This window comes from Nanorana parkeri, unplaced genomic scaffold (assembly GCF_000935625.1).
Source record: "Nanorana parkeri isolate BGI_ZX_2015 unplaced genomic scaffold, ASM93562v1 scaffold760, whole genome shotgun sequence".
NCBI classification, from domain to species: domain Eukaryota; kingdom Metazoa; phylum Chordata; class Amphibia; order Anura; family Dicroglossidae; genus Nanorana; species Nanorana parkeri.
Genome location: NW_017307028.1, coordinates 741250 through 755784, shown reverse-complemented (window position 1 = coordinate 755784; position 14535 = coordinate 741250). Strand labels below are relative to the sequence as shown.

At 38.6% G+C, this 14535-nt stretch overlaps 1 protein-coding gene across 5 annotated transcripts in view; it reads right to left on the bottom strand.

The window, feature by feature from the left end:
* Positions 1-7264: 7264 nt before the first annotated feature.
* Positions 7265-14535, bottom strand: part of LDB2 (LIM domain binding 2) — a 273961-nt gene continuing 266690 nt past the window's right edge. The window contains exons 7-10 of one of the 5 annotated variants that reach the window (XM_018564569.1): positions 13949-14059; positions 11537-11570; positions 10054-10117; positions 7265-7822 (exon numbers count right to left, since the gene is read on the bottom strand). In XM_018564569.1, coding sequence (XP_018420071.1) covers positions 7595-7822; positions 10054-10117; positions 11537-11570; positions 13949-14059 — 437 coding nt within the window. In that variant the 3' untranslated portion in view covers positions 7265-7594. Of the gene's footprint in view, positions 7823-8899; positions 8914-10053; positions 10129-11536; positions 11571-13919; positions 14060-14535 lie in introns of all 5 variants that reach the window. The other 4 variants (XM_018564568.1, XM_018564573.1, XM_018564570.1 and 1 more) reach the window with 4 other exon arrangements.

Sequence of the window (14535 nt, the reverse complement as noted above, 5' to 3'; positions counted from 1 at the left end):
GTAGATGACCAAAGATGAAATTTTGCCTATGGTGGAATGGGTAATTTTATGGTGAAATAGATTTGCCAAAATCACCCTGCTCATCCCTACCAATAAATAATAAAACAGAAAAAGGGTTTACGAAGAAAACAGACGCTTCCCCATGCAAAAATTGGTAGTTAAAGTTCAGAGGTAGTTATGATATGTTACCTGACCTCATTTGCCCAGGACCTGGACCCTCTCTACCCTACTCTACTCAATACTTTTATTATCTATTTATCACCTACATGTTGTTTTCTTATTCTCTTTTGAAGCACTTCTTTTTTCCTCTCCCCCTCCCCATATATCATTTTTTTTTCTTTCCCTGGAATAAACCCAAAATTGAGAGAAAAAAGAAGCACTCATGTTAACACAATTTATTGGCACACAAACTGGCAAAGCATACATGAAATACATTTGCTCATAACACATTGACTTATACTGTGTGCTCAGAATGGTCATATTGAAAGGAAACAGAAACTTAGACATATAAAGTTCCACATAAATACACTGCAATAATAATTTTAATAATAAAAAAATGCCATTGAAGGATTTACAAAATATTTATACAAGAAGTATACTATGAAAGAGAGCAACAAATTCAGCTGAGATACAAGGAAACACAAGTGTGGAATTGAATTAGTTTTCACAGAATGGATGGCCAGATGGCTTTAAAAAATACCATGACCTAAGGTATTAAGTGAGTAGGCCATATTCCCAACACTGAAATTAGTTCTCCAACTTGGAGCTGTCAACAAGCAACTCCACTCACAGCTGACTGGATGGAACCAACTCTTGGCATTCTTTAGAAAAAAATAGTCTGCAAAGGAAACCAATGTAGTAGAGTTTTAGACAATTTGAAAAATTGGATCGTGCCAAAATGATTATTGAATGGTACAACCCCATAACATTTTACTATTGGAGCCCCATCAATAGTAGTTACTTACATGAGTCTTTTTCTGAGGCCAGTAAGTGTCAGTAGAAGCCTATGATCTCTATCACATGGTCAATGTAAGTTGCCAGCCAATAGATTCAAAAAGTGGGATGGATCAGAACTTTAAACCATTGAATGTGGGCTCCGAGGTACTTTTCATCTATTACACTCATACCCCTTTACTACTCTAATCAGCTCTGAGTGTAGTTGCCATTTGATAATACAGGATATAACTCATCTATGTGAACTTTATATGGCCAACACAACAGCAAAACATAAACAAAACATTAACAAAAACAACTGTGCGTCAATCTCTTAACCAGGAAAACAAATAAAATATATAAAAAGTTTCAAGAGGAGGAATTATACAAAGTTATAAATGAAGTTGATGTTCCATTTGTTAAAGCACAAATGATTTTTTTTTTTTTTTTAGTATTACAAAAAAGTTTTATACTTAAAAATTATTTGTAAGTGATACTGTCATAAGCACTGTTTGTAATCCCATTGCAAGAACAAAACTAAACCTTGACAAGTTTGCTGTTAAACAATAGATAACTAAATATTTCTCGCTCTGGTCATGTTGGATTTTGTTTCATTATGACACTTTGCCTTATTTAAATAGGGTTTATATGCCATATATAGATATGTTTGTGTACTGCATATTATTATTCAAATTCAGGTATTTGATGTTGTGTTAACATTTGCCATGTTGCTGAATAGCCATTTATTTCATGATACTAGCCTTTACTGGCTGAGTAGAGGATCTAAACACGTGGAGTTTATCAGACAGGAAGACAGCTGTTTATATGGAAGTATATGACACAACCATATCCACAGCATTATCTATATATATGCATGCTATATTCCTTGTTAGCCATAAAAGCTTGAAATCCTGATTTTACTTTGTTTGGTGCTAAACCCTGACTACCTGCCCTCTCCAATAAGAGTTTTTAATGGGCAAATGAGAAAGCAGAATCAGAGGGCCACACAAGTAAGGCTTTTTTGCACACTAAAGGTAATAGTAATCAGTTTGTTTTATCAGCTTTTGGGAAGGCAAGCCTAAATGGCTCGTGTGCTTGCTTTAACATAGACCTATTTAAAAAAAAATGTTGAACTTTACTACTGTACATAGTAGGCTCTTCTGTGTGTCTGTTAGTAACATCTAGTTACAAATCTACTAGCATTGATCAGCTTGCAGGTTTCATCCCATCATCCCATGTTCTGCAATATTAGCTAGTAGGGTTGCCCTTTACATTGACTGGTCAATAATAGGGCATATAGTACAGTAAGGAGGCAGAGTCAGAGCCAGTGACATGAAAGCTGGTTGGAATTTGCATGTTGGGTTGCAGGGGATTAGAAGCATTTTGTAGGCACCTTGAGGGGCCTACCAATAAAAATAGCTAGGCTTTAAAAAAGTCTCTTCAGGTACCCTTTAAGCCCCAGCAACTGACACATCAAGTGCAACCTTTACTGAAAGTACAACTAAATGCATCTGTAAGGGAGTCTAAAAGAAGTACCAAATCCACTTACTATGTGATGCACAAGCCTCATACAGAAAGAGCAGATCACAGTGGGAGGGCTTCAGCAAAAAAGTCAGGGCTGTCAATCCAGAAATAATTGGGCTGTATTAGGTGTGGCCAGCTGCTGATTGACAAGCTACAGGCTTATGCATTGACAGTGGCAATGCTGATATCAGTGCCTCGTTCAACATTTTTTCATCCAACTGTAGAGCAAACAGATACAGTCTACATGAGGGTGGTAACTTTACTCTGAATTCAGGAGCAGAGCAGGATCATTGCCATCCCATCACAGGAAGCTGCAATTGGTGTGAACGGTCAACAGGTATTTGTCAGACTTTGCAGGGGACTAAGAGCAAAACGTAAGTGCAGATGCAGTTATCATTAAATGCTGCAGCACATATTGTAACAATGTCTACAAGGCTATGTAATATTCTACATAGATTATAAGGAGACATGTATGTAAATGTAAATGCAATAATGATTAAAGACCTACTCTAGCTAAAGTTTTTGTGAATTTTGTAGGGAAGTTAGAGCCTCTTTTTTAATGCCGTTTCTGTCCTTGTCAAGATTTTCCCTCACTTTCTGTTCAGCCTAATACATATCACATGGACAGCAAGGAAATATCTCCACTGGGGACACAAACAATTAAAAAAACCTGATGGAGCTTCCAACACCCTGTCCAAAATCTAAAGAACAGTTTTGTTCTGGGTTGGGCTTTGAGGATAATAAAATTCACTGTGGAGTCCTATGACTTCTACAAATGTGCTTGACCTTCATATTGTAAATTATTCCTCAATGAAGCCTAACATATTTATCCTTTATTGCAGAGGTTATATCATTTTTATCACCAGCTTTGATAGGCTCCTGAAACTTTAGATATTCAATATATTGTGAATGCTATTAAAAGTTTAGTCAGACCAGCTTGTGTTTTGAGAAGTGTTGGGCTTAAACAGCCTCAAAGAAACACCTCAGTATGATTTCTTAAGTATGTTCTAAGACTTCTTCAGTATGTAAATTTTTTCATTAGGGAGTTTTATAAACCCTACAAGGGGAAAAACCTATGTAGCAAAATATCTCTGCCCTTAAGTTCCTTGATGCATGCTTTTTGCTCACAGCCTTTCATTTATAATAAGCCTTTCTAGATGCTCTCTTCCCTATTACTGTATATTGGGTGGCTTTGTTCCCTTGAGGGGTCCCCTGGAGCCATTCTTATGTGTGTGCCCATCCAGGAATACATCTTTCTACACTGGCAGCTCCATAGCCCTCCATTCAAAGCCATGCCACCCCCCTGCTACTCCCCCAATGTCTTTGAGGAGACAGCACTGTGTATAGGAGTAGGTTTGTGATGATGTGAAGTGTACAATTTGCTCTCACCTGAAAGTTCTGGGAAGCAGTGCTGAGGGATACAGAGCGAGGTGATTTTATAACATCAAGTGCGAATGAGTAAGGATGTATTCAGAAAACAATCTTAATGAAGTTAGCTACTGTGGTGGACCAAAATAGAAAAGTGTACGTAGTCAAAAGAGTTTAATACTACTTTCAAAATCTGAATTTTATGGCAACAAAATGCTAAACTGAATACAGTTGCATTATATATTTTTTCCCTTTTTCACTTAAAACTTCTTTAAAAATATGTACTGCGGTAGAAATAAGAGATTTGTGAATCACTTTTTAAAGGCCCAATATAAAAATATCTTCACAAGACCATCTGCAGAGAGCTGATTTCTTGCATTCTTTGAAGAGCAGCTATGTTCTACTTACATGACAAAAATAACATCACAGTATTTTCTTGGAATCGTATTTATCTGAATAAAATGTTGAATGCAAATTTTTTAGTAAATAGCGAATCTACTCGTGAATCTACTCGTGAATCCTTTCTGCAGTCCCTACTTTGTGGAAACGCAACATAAGCTTGTGGTAACAATTTATTTGCACATTTTACCATGGAAATGTGATATGAGTTTTACGTAGCTCTGGAGCCGCAAAGATATGAGGTCACAGGGCGGCACAATAAATATGGTCTAGGGAAAGACAAAACTGAATTTTAATTCTACCCGGTGTATACACATATTTGTGTGCCTTTCCCTGCTGCAGCCTTGTAAACAATAACATGAATCAAATTTAAAGATTCACATTTAAGCATTTGTAATCTTCTTTTTATCTAATATGGTAGGGTTCTACAAAACTGGCATCCTGGAGCTTTCCTATGTATCATGGATCTTAAAATAAACCTTTTCTGAGTAAAACATGGTGGCTTCCATTGCTGACCTCCTTCAAAATATGCTGAAGGAAAAGCAAGAATGCTGTTTTTGAGTCAGCAACTGAAAGTATTAAAGCCAAAAGGTCATCTTGACCACCAGGCAACTAGGCAATTTGTAGAATGAGTAACAGTGGCAATGAAAAGTCAGCAATGGCAACCTCCAGGTTTCTCTCAGGAAAAGCCTCCTTTAAAAATAGCATACAAAAGAATACAAAACTAATTCCATAAATTGTTTTCTTCATCTTTAAGTGACACTAAACTCAAGAGTTACATCTTAAAAATGCATTCAAGTACCCTATTATTAAAAATGTAGCTTATTTTTGTATCACTCGGTTATAGATCCTCAAATCATCTCTGAATTGGTGCAGACACTGTCTTTCCTTCCGGAGGGTGGCTACCGTATTTGCCGGCGTATAAGACGTGTTTTTAGACTTAAAAACATCCCCCAAAAATCGGGGGTCGTCTTATACGCCGGGTATGGATGTGCTGTAATACTGTATGTACGATAGCTTCGGCTACATACAGTATACCGCGCTGAGCCAATCACGGCAGGCTTTGTATTAATGAATACAAAGCCTGCCGTGATTGGCTCAGCGCGGTATACTGTATGTAGCCGAAGCTACCGTACATACAGTATTACCTCACAGCCAGTGGGCTGACAGATTAGCCTCCCTGGCGGTCTGATGATTTTATTTTTATTTTTTGTTCTATTTTATTTTTTCATTTTTTTTACCTTTAAACTTGCCGCCGGTTCCGCCCCCCTGCGACGCGGGCGCTCGCAAGGGACGGAACCCAGAAGACGGAGGACACAGCGGGGATCGTGGGCAATGTAAGAGACTGTAATCCCGAGTGTGGCTCGGTGTTACCACTTATGGTACTGAAAATTAACCCCGAGCCACACTCGGGAATACCGCCATGGAGGTTAGTGGGTGTATTTAAACATTATTTTGGGCTATACTCGTCTTATACGACAAGTATAACCCAATACCTATGTTTTAAAAGAAAAAGTAGGGGGTCGTCTTATACGCCCAGTCGCCTTATACGGCGGCAAATATGGTACTTTGTTCCTCATAGTCCCTGTGTGTTGTAAAATAGGCACCGCTCCAAGCTCACTCCTTTGATGGCCACGATCCCACGTTTAGTTTACTGATTTGTATTGAGATTGTAGCCCATCACAGGAGTGAGCTTGTAGCCATTGCTACAACACACACAGGGACCATGGGCAACAAATGTAGCCACCCTCAAGAAGAAAGGACCATGTCAACACCAGTTGAGAGATGATTTGAGTGATATACAAATAAGATACATGTTTGTTCATAGTTAAGGTGCTTGAATTAATTTTTAAGATTTAACTCCTGAGTTTAGTGTCACTTTAAGGAAGCTGTGCAGTTTATAAGGGTCAGACCCACCTGAAAATTGTGTTACAGTTTATAGTGGACTTCAGTGTATTGAATTACCCACCAGCAAGCACAGATGTACCTTGTAGCATGTTTAAAGGGAAGCTATAAAACGTTTGCCTTTATTTATGAAATATATGTGATTGTAGTCATCTTACGATATCTAAGCTTATCAATATGTGTTAATATTTTTAAAATGTTCCTTATATGTATAGTTTATAATGATATCTGTGCATGAGGGCAGCCTATCTGCTCATTATATATACAGGTTCTTCTTCCTTCTTAGTAGTGATGCTCAGTAGCTATAATTTACCAGTCTAGCCACTGGGTGAAAACAATGCACTGTTTATAATATCTCTGTGATATGTCTCCATGATTATCTCCATGATGTTAAGAAACTCAGGTAAAATACAGATAAAGGGAAAATCTATAAATTTGTTTATGTAATGCAGTAATGAAAATACAGTGCAGCAAGCATGTAAAATTGAAAAGTCGCATTAAATATTACTTTAAGGTTAACATTTCAATAATAGCTCAACAGATACACTGTCTGAAAAAAAACCTTGGTGTGGCCGCTTTCTATTCCAAACATATCAGAAAAAAGTAGGTACATTTTCTTTTAATTCCACACCAGCTTCTTTTTCTTCTTGGGTACAATGATGGCAGGCTATCCTCTCCAGGATACTCTGCCTTCTCTATTATAGAAGAAAAATAGGGTGTGCAAATCTCCCTGGTAGATTTTTCATAATATAAAAGCAAGAGCAGTTCCCAGAAACAAGAATGCGATACCACCCATGTACCCGAGAATTATAAAAAGCAGCTAGGTTATACTACTAATAGGTATTCAACCAATAACAAAATATAATTTGTGGATGGACTAACTCATTAAAAGAAGCAAAAACTCTTTGTCCAAGAAACTCCAAGAATTTCCAATTTTGTTGTTTGCTCACAGACCTAGTCACAAAGCACTTGTAGTAATTGTATGGAGCACATTTAATCTATTTTAGGCAATTCAATCCTTAAGTTCTTCCATATGAACCTTCCCATCCTAAGCTGAAATCCCACCAACAGCCTCACAGAGCATATCTACAAGGATTCAACTTAAAAACATGAAGTGGAAATGCTACCAGATAAGCTCTTTGGAAACAGAAAGACTTATTTATGCAAAGTGCATGCTCTCTGTACTTCTTTTTTACTGATTCAAAAATGACCCTTAATTTGTTTTACCTCATGGCTTTGCAACAACGTATCACAAACAGCAAAGAATCCCTTGACCAGACAATGTATAATTTCCACAAGTATGACTTAAAAATACCGGATCAAAGGCTTTTAAGAAATAGGTATCTTTGTAGAAAGTTCTTGTTTGAAATAACTATAACCTAGTATAATTATTCTAAAGAAAACAATGCCATCATTTGTAGACACTTGTCTTGTGCAGTATCAAGTTTTCGGATAGTTTGGTGGCCTATTGGGAAACTTGTGCTGGGTTCTCCGATTTGGTTTCTTGATTTACAGGTGGTTTGCTGTTCCAGGGGCTATTGTTTCCCAGTGCAGGAGAGTTGTTGAAGTCTTCTTCATCATCCATACCATTAGCGGCATCATATTGTGTGTTTTCTAGTCTAGTGATAAGCCTTTCATCTTCGTCTCCAAATTCGCCTCCCATCAATGTTGGTTCTCCTACCACCATCACATCCTGTGAACAGCACAGACCATTATTATGTGGGTACCTTGAGGAAAAACAAAAAAACTACCGATGACTGAATGCGGGAGTGGAAGAATACTGACTTATAAAAGTAGAAAGGCATTTAAAATGTAAAAAAAATAAGGTTTCATTTTAATAGGGTCTCTGACCAAAAGCATGAAGCTCTCAGTTTTTACATTCAGCATTGGCGTGACTATGACTCACACTGCCCACACAGCTCTTACAGTCATATATTGCTCACAGTAAAGAAGCCGCCTGCTATTAAAGACAACTATCTTGCATTATGCTGTGATTTTACATATACATTCATAGTTAACTGTGTATGCTTTTACCAGCTTTTTCCAAGCCAGTATGATCAGTGCCTTACACCACCCTGATAGAACCCTTTTATGTTTTAAACAGTTGTTCAGCAAGCTGTATATTTATAGAATTCTAACTTATGACAGAGTCCCATTGTGCCATTCTTTTGAAAGTTCCATTGGAGTCCCTTCCTGGCTTCAGGTTTCAGAAAGACACTTTGGTAATGGAACAACACACATACACCTTATAGAAGGCGTTATAAAATCCAGTGCCATGAATAATAAAGCAAAAGAAGAGTTGTTGTATGTAAGCATAATAAGCTACTATGAACAACAGCTCCATATTCACTTGACTTTGTTTACTACTCTTTTTATAATTCAGCCCCTGTGTCAACATGGCCCTCACTCCTTCCTACTCCACCTTAAATCTCTGGTCCTGTCTTGTATCTTACTACCAGTCCTGATCTCAGCCTGTCCCTGGTAAATATTTTTGTCATATCCTCCATTGTCAGTCAGTACTTCTGCTCTGTACTTGGGGCCCTCCTGTGACATTATACAGTTAACGTATATAGTTTAAGCACTGGGGGCATCCGAGTACCGGTAGGGGCACTTACCTTAAGAGCAAAGGGCTGCTAAAGATGAATTCACTGGTATCTATTTACTCCCACTGTGAGTGTCTGCGTCTGGTCCTGACAGGGGCAAACTAATTCTGGAAACAATTTTGTTACTTGATTCTTAAGCTCCGTTGGAGCTCTAAAAGGTATCTGACCTGCTCGCAGAGACCTCTAGGTGCACATGTTATAGTTGAGCACAGTTTTACTTTAGAGAAACATTCTGGGCAGAGAAATCTTTGACTAATAGGTCATCTTAAATTGGCAAGTGCACCCAATGTTGAGTAGAAACTGGCACATAGTTGAAGGTAAATGTTTACCAGAGATACTGCTTCTAAGTGTAAAGTGTATTTCTGCTTCTACAGTCAAATTTGAGAAACCCCAGCTATATGCTCCCATTCACACAGCATGCAAAATAATAATAAAAAAAGAAAATAAAAAAATATTTCTTACCTTTATAGTTGTTGTGGAGAAGATTTATACATAAGACACTATAGGCAGCGTGAAATTGTTCAGAATAGCTTGCAAAGTGCAATTAGGGGACAGATTGAGGGAGAGTTCTTTTTTAAAGTACCACCCAATCATTTAACCCCTGTTAGGACAGTGTGCACATTTAGTTTACAGCTGATAATGAGACCTGCCAGTACAGTACAGACAGGGTTAATTATGATCAACATAACTTCTCAACCCCTTCCCTAACATTATGTAGAAAGAGAAAGCTATGTAGAATTTGTAAGCAAGAAAGAAGCAAATAAAAAAGTTAAGCAAAAATGTTTTTATTAATTTTTTCTAAGTTATGCTATATGAATGGGAACATGTAACACATATAAAGTAGGTGTTATCCCAATTTGGCTGCAAAAGTGAAAAAATACACTTTAAGCCCAGCCGAGATGCAGCTCACTTTTCTGCTAAGCTATGGCAGCACTACCCTGTGCTGGGTCGTCTAGACTGGAGAATGTAGCCAGAATTACTAAGGGGTAATTATTTGTTTTGTAATTTTTAAGATAAAGTGGCGGGTGGTTGACCCTCCAGACATCTACCCAAAGCTGGATACCCCTGTTACAGTCAGTATTCCCTTTACATATACCTTGCAAAAAATATAGCAGGCACAAGAGAAAAAAATATATTTTCCAATACAAAACCATTCAATATTCCATGATAATTCCACTAATTTGTTAATAATTTAAAAATAAACATATAATCATAAATGATTGTTTAAGGTGCAGGACTTGCCTGCTGCAGGGGAATTAACATGGAATATTGACTGGTTTGGCATAACAGGCCCATAATTTTGCCTGGGCCTATTACTTACCAAACCGTTCCGTATTCCACGATAATTCCTCCTGACCCGTGTCTTATCTCCTATGCATTTTTTTGTAGGGTTGAGCTGTAAATATAGGAGGATTCATTAAAGGAGACATTCAAATGCAAGTGATACATTTGCAGTTAAAACATACATTTACACTTAGAATGCAATTACAAAACTTACTAAAGATTTTAAAAGCTTAATCGAATCAACAACAAATGTCCTCTATAGGTTGGACTCGATGGACCTGTGTCTTTTTTCAACCTGACTAACTATGTAACTATGTCCTATATATAGTATTTAATGATAGCTCTAAATGGGCAGCTAGACATAAACTGTAGGCATGCTGTGCTTATTACTATATATACCGTTGATCATGATTTGTGTGCTTGGAATAAAAATTGTGAAAGTGGCATTGAAAAACAAACTCACTGCAGCTCAGGTACCACACAGTCAGGAACAAAAACTCTTCCTGGTAAATAATTTTCTCAATATTCAGCAAGGTTGCAGAATAAGATAAAAGGTCAGTCCACCCAAAGCTGATATCTCTGTTATAGATAGATACTTTATATTCAAACCCCCTGATCATTTCCTATATCTCTTAGGGGCACTATTGGGGAATTCTTTGAATTCAGTGCCTGGGTTTGCATACCTGCTGTGGCCATTATGAGGCATTCCAACTCCCTCTGTTAAATATTTTATAATATTGATATTCCTTAATTGAACTTAGGCCACTTTCACACAGTGTTCTGATCAGGCCCACCTGCCAGTTTTTTTTAGATGGGCCTGATCAGAAGCTCAATGTTAGTCTATGGGCAGTCAGACTTAAGTGGGCCCATTTACATCCAATTACCGCTGAGTTCGTCTAGGTCTGAAAGAAAATACAGAACAGAATTCCATTTTGGCAGACCTGAACAGAACGGGTCAGAGGTGATCAGTATGTAAACAGACATGCCACTTACATTCGACTGCCTTTAGACCTAACATGGGTCCAGTAAGTTCAGTTTTTCCTCCATTGCAAGACGGAGGAAAAGACTGAATGGAAACTTACGTTGCAAGAGTGACATCTATGTCATACTGCTCCAATCAGCGGGGGATCTATGCATGGAGTCCCTGCTGATCGTAGCAAACACTGTCCACGTGAGAGGGGCCTTAGCTTGGCCATCTGAACAAATGATAATTTATTATTATTAATATAACTGTTTATTATTATTGTAAATATTATTATTATTATTATGATGATACAGCCTGTATATAGTGCCAGGTTTGCACAAATGTGGGTTTATACGCATGCAAAACTTATTTGGTGGCTATGCAATTTTGGAAAAGCCAGCAAAACACTAAAAAGTACTTTCTAACTTCTCTCACTCTAACCCTATTATTAGTGTAGCAATGCTAGTGTAGCAATACAAGTGAATGGAGGCTGCAGTATCAGTGCACACAAAGATTAAAGATTAAATTGAGCATGACATTGAACTGATTTTTTCATGATGTGAGGGGACTCTGATGTGAAAGGCTGAATTCTGATGTTAAAATGGGGGGGGGGACTCTAATGTAAAGGGGGGTCCAGATATGAAGGTGAGACTCTAATGTGAAGGCGAATCCCGTTCTTTCTGCTTTTGCATTAGGTTCCCCCTTAAAATCCATACCAGACCACTATCTGGGATATGGGTCAAATATGGATTTTGAAGAGGCTGCGTGTCATTTTAAAATTTTGCCACACCTGAAAACATTTTGCCATACCTGAATACCCGAGAAAAGTTGGCTTAAGTAATTACGAAGACCTAACAGCCTTTAATAACTGGGGAGAAAAAAAGAACCACAAATGTGGTCTCTGGGCTAAGCAGAATGTTTGAAACTTTTGGTGATAGTTTACTATGAGAGTGCCAGTAACAATTTCTTTATATTATTAGCAATTTAAAGAAGACTCTATGAAAATGTTCAATTTTGGAGACCTGAAGCCACTTCTAAAACGACAACAGCTCATATGTCACGTTACGAAGTGTTTTAATCTGTATTTTTCTTTTCTTTTTTAAGATATGTATGTTAATGTGATCAGCCTAATATAAATAAAGTTTTAGGAGTCTTGTTTCTGTTTTTAAATATTTAGGTACATGGAGCCAGTGGCGGAACAATCGCTATAGCGACCCAGACAGCCGCTATGGGGCCCGGGGCACAGGGGGGCCCAGCCAGGACGAGGAACAAAGGGGTCCCCCTGATGTCGTGCGGGCCACCTGGGTCGCTACGGCATCTCAGGCTGCTGGCTGTCACTGGCGGCCGATAGGAACGTCAGTGATCTGTGCAGCGGTGCATTTCTCCTCACAGCCACTGCTGAGTCAGTGACAGCCAGCAGCTGTGGAGGAGGAGGCTGGGCTCGGCGTTGGTAGCGGAGGAGAAGGTGGGGCGCAGGGATGGAGGAGGAGGAGGGGCCTGCCAGCGACTGTGGGGCTGACAGGTAAGAGGTGTGCAGGGATGTGACCAGCCCACCTGAGACCCTGCAGAGTCCACCATAGAGAGTCTATGGTGGGTTCTGCCGGGTCACTCTCAGGTGGGCTGTTTGGGATCTCAGGTGGGCTCTGCAAGGGGCGTAACTAGGAATCATAAGGCCCTATACAAACTTGTGATTTCTAGTTACGCCTCTGCATGGAGCCATAGTTGCCTATGACGTATGTTGTACTACCATCTTACTAGTACTGCACAATGATTGTATCCTATTGCTCAGATAGGATACTGGGGTTACTGCACTAAAGAATTGTAAGCAGTTGAAGTGAATGTTAAAGTGGATCTTTACCCCATTTTACTAAATGCTAAATGCTTTATGCTGATATGAAATCATCTTACATTCATTGGTTAAACAAACATACATATATTTTTTACTTACAATTTCATTTTTGCACTTCCTGGCCCACTTTGGCACAAATGATGTAATCGTGCCCAAACAATGCATCCTGGGAAGGTTACATCAGCAGATCATTGCTGGGAAATCTCATCTGTAATCTCATGAGATCTCAGGGAAAAGCATTTTTCTCCCCTGAGATGATCTGCATGGTCACGTGTCCTAGTCACATGTGCCAGAGTTCCAGGAAGTAAATGGAGATGGATTCATCTTCCCTCAGTAAAAATGACCACAGTGAGAAGAATGGGGAAGAAAAGAGAAATAAGGTATTCAAAGAATAAAAAGCCGACAGTTATCTAGAAGTATGTGTTTGTAGCCTTTACTAAACATTTCTAAAGGTGCCTTCATTGTTATTTTAAAGATATGGGTAAAGTTCCTCTTTATCTTTGAAAAGTGTATGATCACTTTGCAGAATGAAATAAGGTGTGCCTGTGTTCACTTTGAATGCTCAATCAAGTGTTTGAAAAATAAAGCAGGAATTTTGCTAGCACATGATTGGTTAATTGAACTGAACACAATTTCACTTTATTAACTAAGTAAACATTCTCTTTGCTTAGTGTGCAGTCACTCCTCCTTAGTAGATCCTTCATTAAATCAACTCTCTTGACTCAAGGTGGCTTATCCTTCATCTCAGTGATTTGTTTATAAGCATCCTTATTAGACACACAGGGGTTGATTAATAACCTGTTCGCATGAGCGAATGACATTTGCAGTTTCCTATGCTCCTCAGCTCCATCTAGTGGCCATACAGCGCTGTGAATCTCTTTCACATAGCAAACAGCTGTGCAAACTGCTTATAAATAAGTCCCATAGAGTTAGAATTTACAAATATGCACATAAAATACAATCTTACAAACATGGCCCAGCAAGCAAGTAGTGGATATAACAATAACGTCACAAAATACAGACTTTCTTAATACAAAATAATTGCCCTATGAAAAAAAGTCCACGTTGTTGTTCCCAGCTGTAGTATCACATTGACACTTACAGGTACTTGACTGAGGCTTGCAGTTGGTATTTTCTTCTTCGTATATGTGCTGTTTGTGTTGTTTGCTGTGCTGCTGGTGGAGTTTTTCCTTTTCCGCCTTTTGGTGGTTGTCTGTCTTGTTGGTTCTGCTGTTGGGATATAAACATCAATGGATTACTGACAATTGTTCCAGGTGATTGTACAAGGCAAGCATCAATGATACCTCAAATGAAGAGGGGTTGACTTACTAGGGTCTCCAGGTTCCTGAGTAAAAGGTTCTGGTTATCAGCACATCAAGCAGGGATGTTCCAGGATCATGTAAAACCCCCTCTCCTAGTGTAAAAACATTTTAATAAGAAGTAGAATTGATCTGACATGGTAACTCCTTATTAAAATGTTTTTACACAAGGAGAGGGCGCTGTCCATTTTTTGTTTTACATGTTTTATGAGCATGGTTCCCGATGGCCTTGAGGACGGCAGCCCCTTCCCTGTACGTTGATGTTAAAGAACACCTTGCTGTGATGCACATCATGTTCCAGGATCAGGCAGAATGCAGATGAAAGTGACTGGGTTTGGCTGGTGCAAAACCCTTTAAATAAAATACACAAAGGAACAAGCCCCCCCC